Here is a 20,211-nt window from a genome sequence, read left to right as displayed (position 1 = left end):
AAATTATGATTTCTTTATAAATAGATGTCGTTTTCATTTTGATAGATATTTGCTGTATTTAGAATTGTAACTTTGTAAACTTACAAATAAAGATGCTAGAACCGATTCCCGTTGAGAAGATGGTATTTTTATATTTTCCTAAAGACAATATTCTATTGCTTAACTTCATATTTAACTTATATTGTGGCACACTGATTGTGTTTCTGAAATTTAATGCACTGAAACTTGATTATTTTTATCATAATATAATAAGACAGTCTAGTAGATTTGTGTTTCACAAACTGAATACTTTTAGTTTTTCGTGTATAGTCTTGTCGTCAATGGAAACAATGTATTTGACCCTGCACTTTTCTCTCTCTGAAAAAGAGAAAAGTAAGTAAAACCTTATTCACAATACAGTCATTATGTTTGGACTGGATATCTCTGGAATCAGTTATAATCTCATAGTATTTCAATGATGTTGTGACCTTTTTGGGAAAGGTCACCCAAATTTAAATACATCTAGCATTGAAACTGACTGACTTCCAGTTTAAGAAGTAAACAAGCAATGGTGACTAGGGCTCCGTGGCCAAAAGCGATCGCAGTCGTTACCACAGTCTAAGTAAATGTCAAAGTATAAGAGATATGATCACCATAGCCCTACGATCACTTTTAGGAATGGGGCCCATATTGCCAGGTAAAAGAAAACACGACTAGACAGAATAAAAGTAAACCACTTTTTTCCAATTAATCGATCTGCAGTTCATTAGTAATCTACAATGATTGATTTTGACTTGGATCGGATGATTAACAACAATTAATCATTCCAGCACTACATACCAGTAGATATTACCACTGATCTACTCCATTGAGGTACAACAATAGTTAAAAGGAGATGACATAGCACCTCTGTCCTGTGCAGTTCACCAACTGAATCTGACTGCTTATATTTAACAGGCACCAACCAAACCACTAGACCGACCTGTGTAGCAAGTTTCAACACAATGGTCGAATTCAACAAGGGGAAAGTGTATCAATGTCATGTTGTGTTCCTCACATTACAGAATTTGACATTTTTAAACTTCTCCCCTATTGTGTAACACTTCTAAATACCACTTAAAGACATATTCAATGGCTAAGGAGTTCCGTTCTGAAAACAGAAAAAATGGACTGGTCCAAATGTATATAAACAATAAACCTAAATAGGCCACACATAAGTCCGTTAACTGAGGTATAGGTTTTTGTTAATTATTAATTCTGCTATTCTTCAATATTCCAGCAAGTATGGCATCGGTCTATAAATAACTGAGTCTGTACCAAACAATCAAGTGATCAACATCATGAGCACTCAATTGGGATACGATGACATGTGTCAAGTCAGTGAGTCTGACCATCTGATCCACTTAGTTGCCTCTTATGACAAGCATGGGTCGCTGATGACAAATTCTAACCCAAACCATCACAGGTTTCAGTACTTAAATATGACTACGACAACACAAGCTTAAACCAATATATGTGAAGTCCGTGACTATATACAGTTCTTCACTCGCAGGCTCCTGCTGGTTCTGCTATTTATAGATTGTCCAACAAACACTGAAGCATACTTCTACTACAATAGAGGCTATACAGGTTATAGAAGGGCATGCCCTACTCTTCTCCCAGCTCCCCTCAAAGGTTAAGAAATACTACAGATACTGGCCCCATCAGGTCAGCCAGTTCCATAAAGGCCACACCTCTTCACAAGCCATCAGCAACACTCATTATTCCAAACACATTTTATGCTGCACATGTCGTGCACATCAACCTGAAACCTGTTACAGCTTCATCTTTTCACCGATCTTATTGACCCTGTTAAATTATCGTCCTTAAAAGCTGAAGGTGCTGATAGGATGATTAATAGGGGATTATTGGGACCCAAAAGCAATCTAGGTGCCTGATCTAATCCTTCAGAATACTGTGTGGTCACATAAAAGACAAGAATGTATTTTGACTGGTGGTGAGCCTGACAAAGTATATAATAGAGAAGTCTGGGGGCTGATTCCTGAGGCAGTCTTTATGACACCACCAATATCAAATAGCAATACAACTTATACCTGCTGACTTGGCATAATAAAACGTCACATCTAATCACTGCTAACCGTTATTGAGCAGATGGACAAAGCAGTGAACTAGTAGGTTTCCACCTTGTTTTACTGGAAAACATTTGTAATCCTCAAGAAATGAACAAGTCATTTCAGGAATATGGGGGATATATACCTTTGAATTATGTAATAACATTCAATTGCTGGCTTTATACAACTCTTTATATGTCATAATTAGGAACTGCTTGTTTTGTCTCAAACTAATGAATTTGTCATCAACATATATGTAGGACTCAGATCTGTGGCACGTTTCCTAATTTGTGGCAGGTTTGATTGTTTAATTGTTATGTGGCGTCATAGCATGAATGAAGTCAATGTTATTCGACACTACACTAGCCATTCTTGGTGATAATAATCTAAGGAAAATCTTCAATGCCAAGAAAATGGAAATCATTGAAAGAGGTAGGTTTGTAATTGCGGTACCACCTACAAAGAGGAAACTTGTACAAAAAAACACAAATGCAGAAGCATTCTGAAATGGCATGGAAAAAATATTAGAGATCAGAAAACTGAAATCGGAAAATCTGAACTGGGGAAGGGAAAATCCTTGAGAAATATCCTCTCAAAAAAATAAAAGAGAAGAAACTTGACATAGGAACAATTTGAATATTATGGAAATAGCTGACACAAAACAGTCCATGCTGAATCACATCAAGTGGGGGAATGGTTGCCTAAGTCTAAGACTCAGGCCCTGATTTCTCGAAACAAACTTCAGTTATTACTCAAATCTCAAACTGAGTTTGACAATTTGAAACTGCTGAATTTTTAACTCAACTACATTTTTTAAAATATAAAAGTCCAAACAGCAAATATAGAAATCTGTGGAACAAACTCTGATCGTTTACGTAGTTAAAGTTTGATACCGATTTCCACTCATTCTGGAAAATGTATGTTCCTGATTTTGCTAAAATTTGAGCAAAACTCAGACTTCAGTTTGTTTCGAGAATGGGGTCATATTAATTCAGTAATATTTGAATGAACCTGAACACTACACTAGGATAAAAGATTCTGAACATTTTACTGGGATAAGTCTGAACACCACAATGAGATATGTAGAAACACTCTATTCTGATAAGTTTCAACATTACTAGGTAAATCAACACTACTGGGAGACGTCTATACAATGTACTGGGACATGTGTGAACACTACATCAGGATAAATCTGAAACTATTAGGATAAGTCTGAACACTCTACTGGGATACATCTGAACACAACAGCTTGATAAGTCTGGGCACTACTGGGATAAGTCAGCACATGGTGTTGGGAAAACTGAACACAATGGAATAAATCTAAATACTCTATACGGAGATGTCTGAACACCCTATTCTGATATATCACTTTATTGCGATAAGTGTGAAAACTATTCTGGTAAGTCTGAACTCAATTGGGACAAGTCTGCACACTATTCTATGAAATCGGAACACTTTAATGGGATAAGTCTGCACATTATTGAGGCACGTCTTATTCTAACACTATTCTGGTAAGTGTGAACACTACTGGGACAGAACTGCACATTCTGTTAAGATAAATGTGACAACACTACATATGGATAAGTTTGAACATTATTGGGATAAGTTTCATTGTCTGTGTTGAGTTTGTGTAGCATCAGTGCTGGGAAACTTTTCTCCCATTTTGTTTTCCACACACGCAGAGAATAAAAAAAATCCCCTCACATTGTCGAGAACAGTAATATCTAGCCAAAAACGTGTGGCTTCAAAAAGGGACAGATTCAGTTAGATGAAAAGGCTTCATCTCTAACATTGTATTCTGACGGCAAGACTATAATGTCTTCTACAATCAAGTAGACTGGTAGACTAACAGCTAGTCTCTGAAATGAACATATTTTACTGAAAAAACGTCCATAGTGTAAAAAAATAATATAATGAAATGGAGCCCTGAGACTTTCTTCATTTGGAAATCTAGACTTGCCACATTTTCTAGACTTGCGTGGACTTTCTTGGATATTTATACTTCAGGGTCTGTACGACAGACTAGTAGACCGGATGTGCACATCAAGCTTCCTCAAACATGCAGTCTGTCTTCATTTATTCAGGTAAAAAATTGACTTCAAACACAGAACTTAATATCAGTGGGGAAAAGGTAGCCTGGGCGTAGTTTTTTAAGCTCTTTTAACGCTAAGACAGTCGTAAGTGCCATACATTAACATGGTTTTGACTATCATAGCGCTAAGAGAGCTTCGAAAATCTAGGCCATCTGACTAACAGTTACGCTATCAAAATTGTTTTTAATTAACATAAAATACAACAAAAAGAAGCCCTGAAACTTTCTTCATTTTCAGAGACTGTGGTAATCTAGACCTGCCAAACATTTTATACTTACATAGGTTGATTTGTTTCGGGGTTTGTATCACTGAATAGACTTAACACATATTCCTAACTTGCATGGACTACACACTGGGAAGATTTGTGTCAGGGTCTGTATAACTTGCCAAACATTCTAGAGTTGCATGGACTACATTGGGTAGATTTGTTTCAGGGTTTGTATAACTGACTAGACTTGCCAAACATTCTACACGTGCGTGGGCTACATTGGGTAGATTTGTTTCAGGGTTTGTATAACTGACTAGACTTTCCAAACATTCTAGACTTGTATGGACTACCTACATTGGGTAGATTTGTTTCAGGGTATGTATAATCAAATACACCTGCCATACATTCTAGACTTGCATGGGCTACATTGGGTAGATTTGTTTCAGGGTTTGTATAACTGACTAGACTTTCCAAACATTCTAGACTTGTATGGACTACCTACATTGGGTAGATTTGTTTCAGGGTATGTATAATCAAATACACCTGCCATACATTCTACACTTGCATGGGCTACATTGGGTAGATTTGTTTCAGGGTTTGTATAACTGACTAGACTTGCCAAACAGTCTACACGTGCGTGGGCTACATTGGGTAGATTTGTTTCAGGGTTTGTATAACTGACTAGACTTGCCAAACATTCTAGAGTTGCATGGACTACATTGGGTCGATTTGTTTCAGGGTTTGTATAACCGACTAGACTTGCCAAACATTCTAGACTTGCATGGACTACATTGGGTAGATTTGTTTCAGGGTTTGTATCACCAATTAGACTTTCCAAACATTCTAGACTTGCATGGACTACATTGGGTAGATTTGTTTCAGGGTCTGTATAACTGACTAGACTTGCATGGACTACATTGGGTAGATTTGTTTCAGGGTTTGTATAACCGACTAGACTTGCCAAACATTCTAGACTTGTATGGACTACCTACATTGGGTAGATTTGTTTCAGGGTATGTATAATCAAATACACCTGCCATTAATTCTACACTTGCATGGGCTACATTGGGTAGATTTGTTTCAGGTATGTATAATCAAATACATCTGCCATACATTCTACACTTGCATGGGCTACATTGGGTAGATTTGTTTCTACCTGGTCATCAAAGGCACTGCAGTTTGCTGTGAAGAATTACATGCTTTTGGCAGGCACTAACAATTATGAGTTTGAATCCCATTTGCCTACTGGTACTTCATGGTCTGTCTGCAATACGACTGTACTCACACTGCACTTGCAAAAGTGGTAAATGTCTGAGACACTGCATGCTCTCATTTCAGCCTGTCATCACACATTCTGACATACAGTGGTACAACTGGAATACTGTTCAAACCACTTCATACTTAATTTCTGTCAATATTCATCATGACGCCACTACCACTAAAAGTCATCTTACTCATATTACCTAGCACACATCAGTTAATATTCAGAGCGAGTGACTGAGTTTAGTTTAACGCCACCTTTGGCACATTCCACTACCACTAAAAGTCATCTTACTCATATTACCTAGCACACATCAGCTAATATTCAGAGCTAGTGACTGAGTTTAGTTTAACGCCACCTTTGGCACATTCCAGCTATAGTAGCAGGTGACACTAGAAATGATCTTCAGCATGATGAGAAAATGCTTTAACCACTTGTCACCCATTGTACCTCCCTATTCAGGTGTTTTAATGAAGACAAGTTCTTGCAAAGGAAAGAGTTCTGGAGACATATTAATCCTTTTCGCTCTTCAACAAAAAGCCATCTGCTTCACCAACGTAATTTTAAAATATTTAATAAAAAATACTACACTTAATCATTCTCCAAGTCCCAAACACGTTTGAATGATTAAAGCTTTTTTTTCATTTCAATAATGCTGGAATTTGTTCAATTTCCCTTTTTTTCTAGCTTTCTTTTTATTTAAAAAGAACAGCATCTGAAAATACCAGCCACATGAGCCTGCACTATCGAACAAAAACTGGGCAGTCTGCTCCAATCCTGCCAAGAGAGGTAGAAATTGCATTTAGGAGTAGGGAACGTTCTACAAATTCTGAATGGAATTGATTAGCAGAAGAGAGGCATCAAACCAAAATGGCAGCTATGACATAGCATCCATGTCACATCAAAAGGACTAATTTGCTCATTTTGGTGTGAAAAATAAGGAAATTGACGTTGCTCCCAACAAGAACAAGCCTTGGAGGGATGTAACGCAATCTGGCCACTAGTAAATTCTTCAGATCAGCTGGGTGTACTAAGTCGGGCAGGATTCTCATGGAGTGTAAATTCTGGAGATCAATAATGATAGGAAATAATCAAAATTCCACGTTTTCATCTCCAAAATCCACATTACTGCAAAATCTAATTTCTGATTGATGAGAACCATAAGAGAACAACCATGACAACTTTCAGTATCCAGAGCTTTTGATAGCTCTTGGTTATCTGGTATTTTACTCAAAGGTTTTCATTTAATGTCACATTTCGCAATCTTCCAGTAATGAAACTCTGTGTGTGTGTGTGTGTGTGTGTGTGAGTGAGCGTGCGTGCGCGAAAGAGAGAGAGAGAGAGAACCGATCAGTGACTGTGACAGAAATACACAAACTAGACACCATGTATGTTTCAATAGGAACCTACATAATTCTGTGAGTCATATGTTTACATAATGTAAATGATAGTAATTGAATTTTGTAGTCATGACATCTAACAGTTGTAATGAAAGCACTGTTCTTTCTTTTCCCCAACTGTGAAATGTTTTCATGAATCTAACAACCCCAAGGCTACTGACATTATGCACAAATCTTCCACATAGCTCTGTTAGATTCTGCATAAATCATGGAAAGATCAACGGTCAATGTCACAAGACAGAAAAAGTGTTACATATGGTTACAAATTCCTGAAATACACTGATGCACTGTCATTAAATTTGTTAGATACTTTTTCTAAATATACAGTTAAAGTTACTCTAAAGTTATGGTCATTGTTCAGCTTTTTGGAAAACACTGTCAAGTCTGTGACCGAGGATTGCTTTCCTTTCCTCTTCAGTCATGAAACTTTACATTAACCGATTCTTCAGGTAACTCACATTGAAGTAAAATGTCATGGTAACCTTTAACATACTCGTGAAATGTAGATGTGTCATATTTTCTTTTGAATATGATGTATACTGTAGATATTTGTTGACTAGTGCGCAGAGTTCTGAGAGTACCCTAATGGTAATAGGAATATATAATTGTCAATGGCAACTTGAAATGTTTGTTGCCATTGTTAATCAATGTGGCAATGTGATTTGCATCGAGCATTATTCGATGTTGATATGATGACATGCATCAACCAAGTCTGCATGCCAAGTCAACCAATCACGTTAGTCACCTTTCAAAATTGAGTGGCTGAAAAAGAACTGTAATCTAGATTTCCATGGGTAGAAATTAAATGAATGACTGATGAACACAAAAAGAATAAAACAAGTGTGAAGTTGCATAATGAACCCAAATAGAGAGAGAGGGTGGTGAAGGCCAAGAGGGTGAAAGCTTGATATTCTGTTTGCATATATTCAGATGTAATTATTGTAAAATACATGAAAAAAGCTAAAGAGCTTAGTTCCAGGTTATAATAGAGAGGTACTGAGTCTGAGGTAACAGGTTTACTCGAATTTCAAAACACAGGTTTATACCTAAGTAAATGACTGTTACTACAGAATATGAGGCGCTATAGCTATCAGGATCTGGTTTCATCAACATAACATATTCAGTGTTCCTGGTGGTTTTGAAATTTACCAGCGGCTTATACGACTTAGTTCGAAAATTACAGAGGGATTAGTTTTTAGACACGGACAAAGTAATCAGTATTCATGACGAAATACTGTCAATAAATGTGCTGCAAAGTGTGCTGCTTGTTTTTCAAGAATATGTTCATGGGATCTACATTACAATTATTGATTCGATTTGGTGCCATGCTGAGACAATCAAAAAACAATTTCAAGCAGTCCAGCTACATTCAATAAATGTGTTCAGAATGTCATTAAATTAATTGAATAAACTGATGCATAACATTAACAGTATTCATAAAAGTTGTCAAAGGTACATATAAATTACTATGTCCACACTTTTGTGTGATCATGTAATGTAAGTCAAGTCACTGACAAATGACATGTTGCCTTTTGTCACATCAATCTTTATCAGACAAGATGTTTAATGCAAAAACATGCATGTAGCATATTTGTGACAGGTCATAAGATAGCACAATACTTCCAATAAGTCCAATAATTTACAAATAGATAGTGATTTCTTGCTTAATGTGTTCACAATAACATTATCTCACCCCAAACTTTTGTCTAAATCTGAAAGTTTTCATTTACGAGGACAGTATCCATTACTTTTGGCCAATCAAAATTCCTATAGCAGACTGTGTCAAAAAAGTTTCATTAGAAACCAATTTTTATATTAAAAAAATGCTTCTTACAATTGTCAAATTATACTCAGCAAGGGTACAGCAATATTGTTGATGTTCAGAGCTTCTGAACGATACCTGCTATCGCCTTACATGTTATTCATAAGAAGCTTAAAAAATGGAGGTATTTTCCATTATTGTGTTATGTTAGTGAGTGGAAAGCCACTGATATTGTAAAATGGGCCACCATACATATTATTTAAGGCATCTTTTTAATCATAATTTTCTGATTACATTAATATGACAAAATATAAAAGAACAGGGATATTAAGACATGTCACAAATGGAAGCACATCGCCATATTTTCTGTATCCTTAACCACTGGATTAGATGTTTCACTTATATTTGCTTATTTGTCCCCAAAAAGAACCCTGTCAGTGTATGATGTTATTTTTTACTACTGGAAGCCTTTTTTTTTCCCTATGCACCCAATGATTACCACGTGCTACGGGTACAAATAGTTAACAGGGCATGGCAGTGTGCGAATATCTGTATCAGGTAATTACATGGCATGGCTTGATCTGCATATGTGCAGTGTACTAGAGTCTATATTTAGATGTGCCAAGACGTTTTTAACTGCAATTTTATTAAATATACCTTTGAAAGGCAAAATGTACCAGCAGCTACAGACAGCAAATGAAAATACGGATCATCACAATTTTTATCGGTAAAAACCTGGTAATTACCAGAGAATGGGAACACTGATATTTTGGACCATCATGTCTTCGGTGATGTTACAAGGTTTCACAAGTCACTGAGTTTGTGCAGTGAAATGGGCATTAATATAGTACTCACTCAGACTTAACAAATGCGTAGTCTCGTATTGCCTCTATGACGGCCTTGAAGGAGATCTTGGAAGTGAGAGTGTGTCCATGGTAGATGACAGGTTCATCGTTTGGACCATCCCAGCAATCAACTGGAAACAACATCAGTACAACATGTGATAGAGTGAGTTTAATTATTACGCCACTTAAATTTCCACATTGTACCCATGTGTTGAATCAAACCCAGGTCTTTGGCGTGATGAGCAAAACTTCACCATCTTACTACTCCACTGTCCCACATCAACAATGCGGAAGAACTCTTAGGTGCAGGTGGTGATGTTGACACCAACTGGTCATAGTGGTAAGAAGACCATTGCTTAACATTAGCTTACTATTGTGCTATTGTTGTATCACTCTGGCCACTTTGTAGAGCATACACTCATGGTTGTGCACACACACAGACACACGGACAGAAATGTTTGTCAAGTTAGTACTTTACAGCTGACTGTAAAAAACATCTACTACCATCAAAGACCTTAATTATGATGCAACTTATATCAAGCTTAAACCGGAAACAATGTCATATAAATACATTCAAAGACAATTTACAATATGGTCAAAAACTGGTGCAATATAATAAAAACAATGTTATGTTTCTGTCATGTAACAACTCTCCCAAAAATCAAAGCAGAAAAATGTTTTTGGCTAAATTGTTTTTCAACCATTTTATTCTTCTCTTTTTCAGAAAGAAATAAAATGCAAAAAGCACTTTAAGAAAAATATCAAAATCTAAACTGGGGAATGTTCTACATGCAAACAATTTTTACATAAAAGACACTGTTTCCAGTCCTGACTATATATATCTCAATTCATCGCTAATGCGTACTGTCAATATAAACATAATATTACCCTGAAAACTTTGCACCATGGCAAGAAGGTAAAAACTGATTCCCTCCCCCCCTAAACCCAATATATGGTCATTGCTCTACATCTTTACAACACACCTCTCTAATTTAATCGATCCTGACACAACACACTCCCTAGCCAAGACATATCAAATGTCTCCAGTCTTTCCTAAGTAAACATCACTAGACAATGACACAAAGACCAGAATGGATAATGCCAAATACCAGTGATACACACATGGGAACTTCCGTGTTAAGAACTGCAGTTTTCAGACAGCTGATATTTACATCCTTTGAATTTAATCTGAACAGTGATTCTTGGACAATGCAGTACATTTTCCTCTCTTGTTCTGAAAATAGATGCTGTGTGTCCCACTGCTATCTGTGGCTAGCTTGTCAGTACATTGTAGACGAAGCTTCTACACACAGTAGCAGCTGGAGAAAGATCATTCACCCTGTGTACATAGCCTTATTGGTAATGAACAGTGCAAGATGCTCAACATTAACCTCACAGGCCTCAAAGAATACACTACGAGACAAAAGTAACATGTATTACAAATATAGGTACATGAAAACAAATATCTATAAGGAAACACAATATCCAGATGGCATTATCTAGATGTATCAAGAGGTATTCTTTGACATAGTTTTGTCATGTTGCAACAGTTGACAATGTCACAAATTAACGTGCACAATCATGTAATATTTTGGTTGATAAACTGACTTGGCTCACTGACCCCAGTGACACCACTTCATGGCTTCATGACACAATATTCCTTGGGCTATTTCCCAAGGGCCTTCCCTATAAAACCTGGCCTATGAAAACATAACAGACCTGCACAAACACTGGATCAGCTCAGTCACAACATATTTCTATCAGTACAGGTGAGACGCTGTTGCACAAAAATCAAATGATCTGCTTGTACAATGTTGTTTTACACTATGTCTGTTGTCGGCAAACTTCAAACACTATCAAGATACCGTGCCAGAACAGACCGCACTAGAGACATGGGTCATCCAATCATGAAAGACATAGATTTGCTGTTCAAAGTTACGCTTATAAGATGTGTGAAAACATGACCATATTTTCCAATCACTATTCACATTGATTTCCTCTAACCAAAGTGACTAACGTATCTATAAGATCTGCATCACTGTGGGCATTCCTCCCACATTCAGCCCACATGCCATGATAAAACCGAAATACTGTGGCGTTAATTGCACAAACATACACTGACATTACAAACCAAGCATGTTGGGAACTTTCTACACGAAATCCTCTTGGACTGTAATGCACTGTAACAGGGATACATGCAGACACCTGCTACAATGTACCAATCTGTGAATAATTAAGTCTGGACTGGGAAAACCAGGGTTTGACAGCCTGAGCTTCTCTCAAAAAAACCCAACAAAACAACTGGGGTCAGTGTTTCACAATCATGAGGCCTCTTCCTTCAAAGTGATTGTTGTGATACAATTATGGTAAACCTCTGATAAAGTAAGCGCATTATGATCATCTTAGTGCACAGATAGGTTTCTGGTACTGGGTCCAGAGGTCACACTGGTATCCTATGACTGTCGTGTTTCAGCTTCTTCAAGAGGGGGTAGCAGGAGGTTAAAGTGTTCGCTCATCACAACGCTCATCACACCGAAGACCCAGATTCGATTTCACAAATGGTTACAATGTGTGAAGCCCATTTCCAGTGTCCCCTGTCGTGCTATAAGCGACATTTAAGAAAAAAACAAACCCAACACTCACTCAGTTTCTACAAGCATTGCTACTTACTGTCTCAGAATCACGCCAGTCTAGAAAGAGGACATCTGGATTTCACCCCTTTTTCCCCATCTATCTTGTTAATGTACTTACGTTCAATACATCGACAGCCTTTCTCCAAAGCTCGGATATATCCCTCCACGCTTGAGGGTCCCTTCAGCTGATCTTCTAATAGATACCTGCAACAACATGTAGAAAAGCATCAGTATCAAGCTACTAATTCATTACGCTTTACATTCTGCTTTCGTCCTGGCAAAAAAGTTCTAATTCAACAGTGGCCATCTGCATATTCTACATGTCTGGTTTGTTGCAAGTCCTCTTCAAGCTGAAAAAGTCTGCCACAAATAGGCAGTTGAAATAAAGGAGATTGAACCACTGTGTGGCTTTGATAGGTTTGAGAAGTGTTTGTAACCTAACGCTATATGTCTGAATTATCCACAGACTATAAGGGGTATGCAAATTATTAGCTGTCTGGCAGTCAGTAAGGACCAGCCAGCTTAGCTTTGACAATGTAAGCACCTTTCAACAAATCTTACCATTAACCCACCTTCAAGTTGTCATAACAGTATCTTATACTTCCAACATGAAGGTTAGCTGAAAGACATCAAGCTACTTTGTGGTGGAATACACTTGGCTACAATTTTAGAAGCAACAAAAACTTTACAAGTTTGTTTTTAGACAGCTTTGTGAATACACGACCACAAAATGCTGCTGCCTGAAATAAAAGGCTGACCTCTAAAGCCTGGACACATTTTCAAGCCTTAGTACCGATAGATATTGGCAAGAGAGTTGTTGCTTAAATAGAGTCGATTGCACAAGCAAATATCTCATATCACTTCATAGTTTGAATTCTGTTATGTATGTATATTTGAGATTAGCAAGTGTGACGAAATACAGAAATAATGGTTGCTAGATATAAGTGATATGTGCACACTTGACATATACGACACTGGCTATGTTTCACCCTATGGACAATAATTCAACATACTATCACATCAGCCATGTTGCAGATATCAGTAGCTAAATAGTTTGTTTACCCTGTAACAGTTTTTTTTGTTATGTTTTAAGGCTTCAAAAAAGCAATATTTTAGCAAAATGACAGTTGTCAGAAACAGTCTAGACCAGACAGTCCAGTGATAGGCACCATGAATATCGATTTCATGCAAAAGAATACCCTGTCCTGCATATCTTCAGAAACAGACTCAATTTAGTGGAAAGGAGAAAATATGCTGTGAAAGTTTTGTGAATGAGTTTGTGATGACACATTCTTCAAAGCATTAACACTTAATCTAAACTAGCCATATGATAATTCTCCAAACAAAGCAAAAGTAGATTTAGTTTGTTGATTACATTGTTTTTGGTGCTTGACCATGGCCTAGCCATGGACAGTGCTACAAAGTTCAGCTCTTCATATAACTCGTGCTTTTTCTAATAATAAAACAAAAACAAGAAGAAAACACAGTCATCAATATATACCCACATTGCCTCCAATTGCAGTCTGCATCACACCTGTTGCCATGGAAATGCCAAAAATATTTTGTTCAGAATTCCAAAACTATCAAAAGGCACCAGTACACCACTAGACCATTGTATGTGTCAAGTTTAATGAAAAAATTCTGAACGGTTTTAGAGTTCTGCTCCGGAAAAGATAAATGTGCATGGACAGGGTGCATTTTAATGCACCCCTGTAAACAATGTTGGGTGGGGTGGGGGGGAAGAGATAAAAAAAATTCCTTGTCTCAGTTATGACAAATATAACTTTATTAGGGCTATCTGTATCCAACAGAGATGAAGAGGTATCCTTTTTTGTGGCAACTACTCCAAAAGCAACAATAACACATAACTTCACAAAAACTTCTCAATGGAAGGGACACAACTCTCTGACAACTGACCCATTCAGAAATGATTGACCACAATTGACCCATTCTGTTTAATGAACATTTGCACAAGACTGAAAATGGTGGTTTTATTGTGGTGTTTTGCACAATGCACACAGAGTACTTTGGCCTACTGGGGACAAAACTGAAAATCTTCTCTTTAAGAAAATGGCTGTAATGATGATCACTGACACAGCAGGTGATTCGAAATCAAATGCCATAGCTGAATGTCCTGCAAGACTGACATCTTCCAGAAATTTTACATCTGTGCTTCTGTGAAGTGAGCTCATAGGTCAGGACATGTTCAAAGCTGTTTCTTAACCGTTCCATACAAGTAATTCATGCACACAAGGACACACAAGCAGCAAAACAACTCCAGATGATTACTGAGTAAAAAAACTACCTTCACTATAAGATCTCCAACATCTTATAATCAAATAGAGTGTCAATCCTGTAATTTAATAAAGTCTCTTATTAATCCATACAACTGCCTATGGAGCTGGAGAGATGTTTTTTCACAGCTTTGAACAGTTTTTCACTTATATCACAGCAAGTCATCTTGTGTGGGAGTTGAGTGACATTTATCACTTCGGTGAAACCGATGTCATGCTAACAGATAAAGGATGATTATACGATGACAACTTAGGTTACAACAAATTGCAGCACTGTAGATGACACAAATTAGAAGACAGATGCATATGTCACGCTGCTCAAAAATACTAAACTTCCTACATTTTAAAACTTTAGAGTAAATGTTTCCTGTCTTAAAACAAAACTTAATCTCAAACGACATCACATCAAACAAAACAAGAAGCAGAATGAGTGAGTGTAATAACGCTGTAGTGAATTCAGGATGATGGTTCATTAGATTGGCAACAGCACTGATGATGTGCCCAGTATGCTTTTTGGTATAGAAAAACAAAGAAATCTTGAACTAATAGCAAAATACAAGTTCTAAAATACTTCATAGGAAATACAGATATGCTTTCTATGCTTAACGAACGCTTAAACAAGTTGCTGTAGAAGACATTGAGAAATGTGTCAGTTTGCAATGTTGCTTTCAAACTGCTAGAACAGTTTCCTGTGACAAATGCTTCATTACTTGAAATTGTGCTTCAATGAATTAGCAATGAGATTGGTAGATTTGTTACCAGTGTTTGCGCAATGCCCAAGGCAATTGCACAAATCAATTCCATTTTTTCGTGGTCCATTACCTCCAGTCGATACACGCAGAGAGAGAGGCTCAGAGAGTCTTCTTCAACAAACTTGAAGAAACAGCAAGGGAAAAGAATATCTAAATGCTATTTAAAAAACATTACTGACGCGTACTTAGGTTTTAAGTGTAGCAAATTACACACACAGAGTTAAATCTCTTCCTACTTTACAAACATAAGCTTTAGAGGTTCTATTTCTCCTGACACATGCATCTTTCTTCGATTGGCATTCTAGAAGTTGGGTAGATGAAGGATGAGCACTATTTTTATGGATATACAACTTCTTTATTCTGTACAGGCGACGTTTTGACATAATGTTGTAGTCGAGCAAGTGTCACTACTTACTTCCCAACAGTACTTCATCAGCTATGTAAACACGTATGTACATCACTTCCAACTGGCTGCAATCCCTTATGTATATTATCATCACGTGCTTGATAATGACATTAGAATCTATGTCGAAACGTCGCCTATACAAAATAAAGCAGTTGTATATCCATAAAAATGGTACTCATTCTACACGCATCTTTGTAGTGTTCAGTGTCTCTGAAGCATGGATCAGAAAGCAACTGCAAAATCACCATGTTACAATATGTTGGCTTTCAGCATGTTCTTTAGGAAGGCATCAGGTATGAGAGACTGTTGTTTGTAGAAACAATGTCCTCAAGTTGCCTCTGAAAAACTGCATCAACTAAATCTGGCCTGGCCAGGTCCACAAAATAATGTAGGCTGATATGTACAAGAGACAACAAAGGTTTAACCTATTAACATCCACGGAACTGAATCAAACTTTGAACAAGGAGATACAATTATTTCTCTCCATTAAACCATGTATGTTATCTGTGCAACAGATGACATAGATCCCACCACATTACCATCAAAAGGACTGAACTAAAGTTTGAATGGCTAAAGTACACTCCACCTCAAGTATAAAAGGGTTTCTGAAGGAAAATGCATCAAATATTGAGACAGCATCCGATGGGTGCAGCACAGCACTATTCCTGACATGCATAGGATAGGAAGTCAATACCTGCAGCCCCTTGTGGAGGAGGAGCATGAATGTGTTACTACACTCCTTATACTTGTACAAACACTGATGAAAGTCCTGTCAACACTTTTCTGGTAGGGAGGGGCATACATGTAATGAAAAGCAAGGTGTACACTTGGATATCACACCTTCCTTCCTCATTTGTAAGTGTTTCCTTCTTCAGTTGCTTTCACAGCTACACAGGTAAATGTGCTGGATTTCATATCCTGTTGTCCTATTTGGACAGTAGTGTGTGAATTAGCATGAGTGCCACTTTGAACAATAGTGCAAAATGAGATGACCTATTGTGTCAGGAAAGCCTAAGTGTATCAAGAGAGATATGGTTAGGCTTAGCTTTTAAGAGCATTGCACTTTACAGCTTCATGCCTGAATGTATGGGTGTATGAATCTAATTTTCAAGCCTGGACTAACAATGGTTTCATAGTACTAGGTCACTGACAAAACATGCCATCACTGTATACTGACTTCAAATTCATGTCTAGCAGTCCTTGTTTTAGACTGAAAATGATGAGTCTCAAACAAAAAGGGTTGGGAATAGATCATAATTGGACAAAACTCTGTCATACAGACTCATAGCAAACAGATCCTGCAAGGCTCTGCTGACAACAAACTATTTTCCTAAATGACTGCACAACCTAACCATATGACGACTGACTGATCTATTCAATACTTCAGCTGTGCTAAGTCTTGATAATTGATGGAATTATGAAGGCTTCTTGATAAAGACAGGTCAAGAGGACACAATCTCACACCTCTATTCCTCCTAAGAGATAAATTAGATCAGATTTGACAAGCCTTTCATCTCCAAACACCGTTGACATTTTAAAATTGATTCTTCTTGACACAATGGTGTCCTTTCAGTCACCAGTCAATATCAAGCAGTCTGATTGAATTTACCCAACATAGAATATATAGAGGAGCCTGCTGATTCCATTATCCTGGGCAAACTTGGTCCTCACTAGACTCACCCTCGAAGCACAGCATCCTCCAGCACAAACACAATGTTGAAGAGGAGTGTAACATTGGCCTGTTTCGGAACACTAATTATTTCACAACATTTTATTTCTAGCTATTTCCTAATCCTTTCAAAGATATAGAATATTTACCAGGGGATGAATTATGAGAGTATTTAACATGCTCATGAAACAGTGCCTTGTTGCAAATAGGTGTTTGTCATATGGTTCATATATTTAGTTCCACGCTGAAGGATGTTTACAGCGATGTTCACAATGAGTTGACCAGTCACAGACATGATAATGAGGGTTCCAAGACATGACAATAAAGTGCAAGATATGACAGCAAGGGGTTTCAGACGTGACTGTACAGACGTAACTGAAGTCCTAACCATGGCAATGGAGGTTCTAGCCATGACAACTGAGGTGCATGACAAGGCCAGGGATCACTTGGGGTTACTACTTTACCAGCTACAGCAACTCCCTGCTGAAAAATGTCAACCCTTACATTACTGAACATAATGAACAACACTTTATCTCTACAACACCATAACGAACTGTAATGATGGCTTGTACACCACATGTGACTTGTAGTGGAAATTTTTATGCATCCATTCCTAATTTTGATATGTCAAACCTATTCTGATCGAATCTTGCAATCAATGCAGCATCTTCTACATCTGCCATGAGAAGCAGGGTACGGTTGTCATTTGTGGCATTAATACATGTCCCTGCACTGATTAGAAGTGACACAGAAACCTTAATCAATATGTAACAAGTCACCCATTATTTTGTGGCAGACATGCATGCAACCTGTTGCCCACATGCACATTCAGTAATAATAGAGCCTCAGTGTATTCCCATGGCATTTCAAATAGGATCTTAACTATGCAGGTCAGAATGTGTGAAAGATCACTGGTCAGTCCTATTGACCAGATAAAGAGCCTGTAACCATCACTGGATTGTCGGGACTTGATTATCTGCACACAAAAATAACTGTTGTTGATATATGTGTGCAAGATGCAATCACTGGACAGTCTGGTCCAGACTTGGCCTGACTATCTGGTTAAAACTGCATTTACAAATTTGTAATAGTGTTGTTTGCAACTGCAGTCAATATGACAGATGTTTAAGTGTAACATTAATCCACCAACAACCACTACTGATGAGTGTTTCTGGTGTATATGATTTCCATCACTGGATAGTCTGGTCCAAATCTGATTATTTACAGCAGTCAATAACGTAATATCGTTCAGTGTGGTGTTAATCCACCAACAACCATTGTTCATGACAGTGTTTCTGGTGTATATGATTTCCATCACTGGATAGTCTGGTCCAAATCTGATTATTTGCAGCAGTCAATAATGTAATATTGTTCAGTGTGGTGTTAATCCACCAACAACCATTGTTCATGACAGTGTTTCTGGTGTATATGATTTCCATCACTGGATAATCTGGTCCAAATATGATTATTTACAGCAGTCAATAATGTAATATTGTTCAGTGTGGTGTTAATCCACTAACAACCACTGTTTGTGACAGTGTTTCTGGTGTATACGATTTCCATCAGTGGAAAGTCGGGTCCAGACTTGATTAACTGCTGACAAATGTTGATGACACTGTTTCAGGCATTTATGTTTTCCCTGCATGACAAGGCCACCAGCTGCAGCAGGTTTGATTTGACAAGGGTCACTATGGTGGTCACGGTGGGCTAAGTCAGTCAGAACATAGTGACCAGCTTACTGTCATTTACACAGACATGTTATAGTGAAAATTAATTCAGACCAAGCAATATACACAGAACATTAAGTCGTTTTGGCCCAAAATACTCACGTGTTATGCGAACTGGCAATGAAATAATGACTTAGAGGCTGTGTCATGTCGTGGCAGACTTTTTTATGCATTGGGTCAAAAATATCACATTCGTCAGACAGGAGGTATTCCGTGAAACCTGAAAGACAAAAAAAATAATAAAAATAAATAAGAGACATTAACAAAGACTGCAGAGATACAAACTTATCCCTAATACCTTAAAATGCCTTGTTACACACACTCGTTCCTATCATGAAAGAATATTGTTTTATGTCCCTTTCTGTCTGACATCATCTTTCTTTAAAATATCTTAAAATGTCGCTTTTCAATCAGTCATACTTTTGAGATGAAACAGGAGCAGCAAGGAAAGTAGTTTGCATGATTAAACACAGCAGCAAATGTTCACACCACAGCTATATGCATCCATAATTAAGTTTAATACGAATGAATTAGTTCAAGGGAGATACAATATATAGGATAAAACATGACTGACACAAGAAGGTATGTGTTATGCATCATGTCACTTTGGTACATAATTATTGTACTGATGAATCATGATATGCCTAATGTGATACAAGATACAGTGTTTTTAGTTGATTAGTGTATAAGATGGCTTACAGAAAGTTGAAATATACATGCACATCACGCACAGCCTGGACTAAATAAGCCTGATGGGTAACTGCTATAACTTGCACCCTGGCCTCCCAGTTGGAAGAAGAAATGTTCAGATTAACCTGTACATGACACCACACATCAAGGCAGTGTCACTGAGATACTGCCAATTAATAGATTCTGCAGAATCTCGGTACCATTGTAATACAAGAAAACATCTTTCACGTTACCAATGAGAACATACACATGGACACCGACATATCCAATGTCACCTCATTAGCCTCATTAAGGTCAGTGACCAGAGACTGAGACTGATGCCGGGAAATTAAGACCACACCACCATTATTCATCTCAAATGAGACTAATCATACTAACTCG

At 37.5% G+C, this 20,211-nt stretch overlaps 1 protein-coding gene across 1 annotated transcript in view; it reads right to left on the bottom strand.

Annotated features, from left to right (window-relative positions):
• Positions 1-20,211, bottom strand: part of LOC137261204 (inactive phospholipase C-like protein 2) — a 205,499-nt gene that overhangs the window by 22,298 nt on the left and 162,990 nt on the right. The window contains exons 9-11 of the mRNA XM_067798913.1: positions 19,243-19,360; positions 12,411-12,496; positions 9,670-9,790 (exon numbers count right to left, since the gene is read on the bottom strand). Coding sequence (XP_067655014.1) covers positions 9,670-9,790; positions 12,411-12,496; positions 19,243-19,360 — 325 coding nt within the window. The remainder of the gene's footprint in view (positions 1-9,669; positions 9,791-12,410; positions 12,497-19,242; positions 19,361-20,211) is intronic.

The sequence above is a fragment of the Haliotis asinina genome, chromosome 14 (genome assembly GCF_037392515.1).
Source record: "Haliotis asinina isolate JCU_RB_2024 chromosome 14, JCU_Hal_asi_v2, whole genome shotgun sequence".
NCBI classification, from domain to species: Eukaryota; Metazoa; Mollusca; class Gastropoda; order Lepetellida; family Haliotidae; genus Haliotis; species Haliotis asinina.
This window is presented reverse-complemented; position numbering and strand designations above follow the sequence as displayed.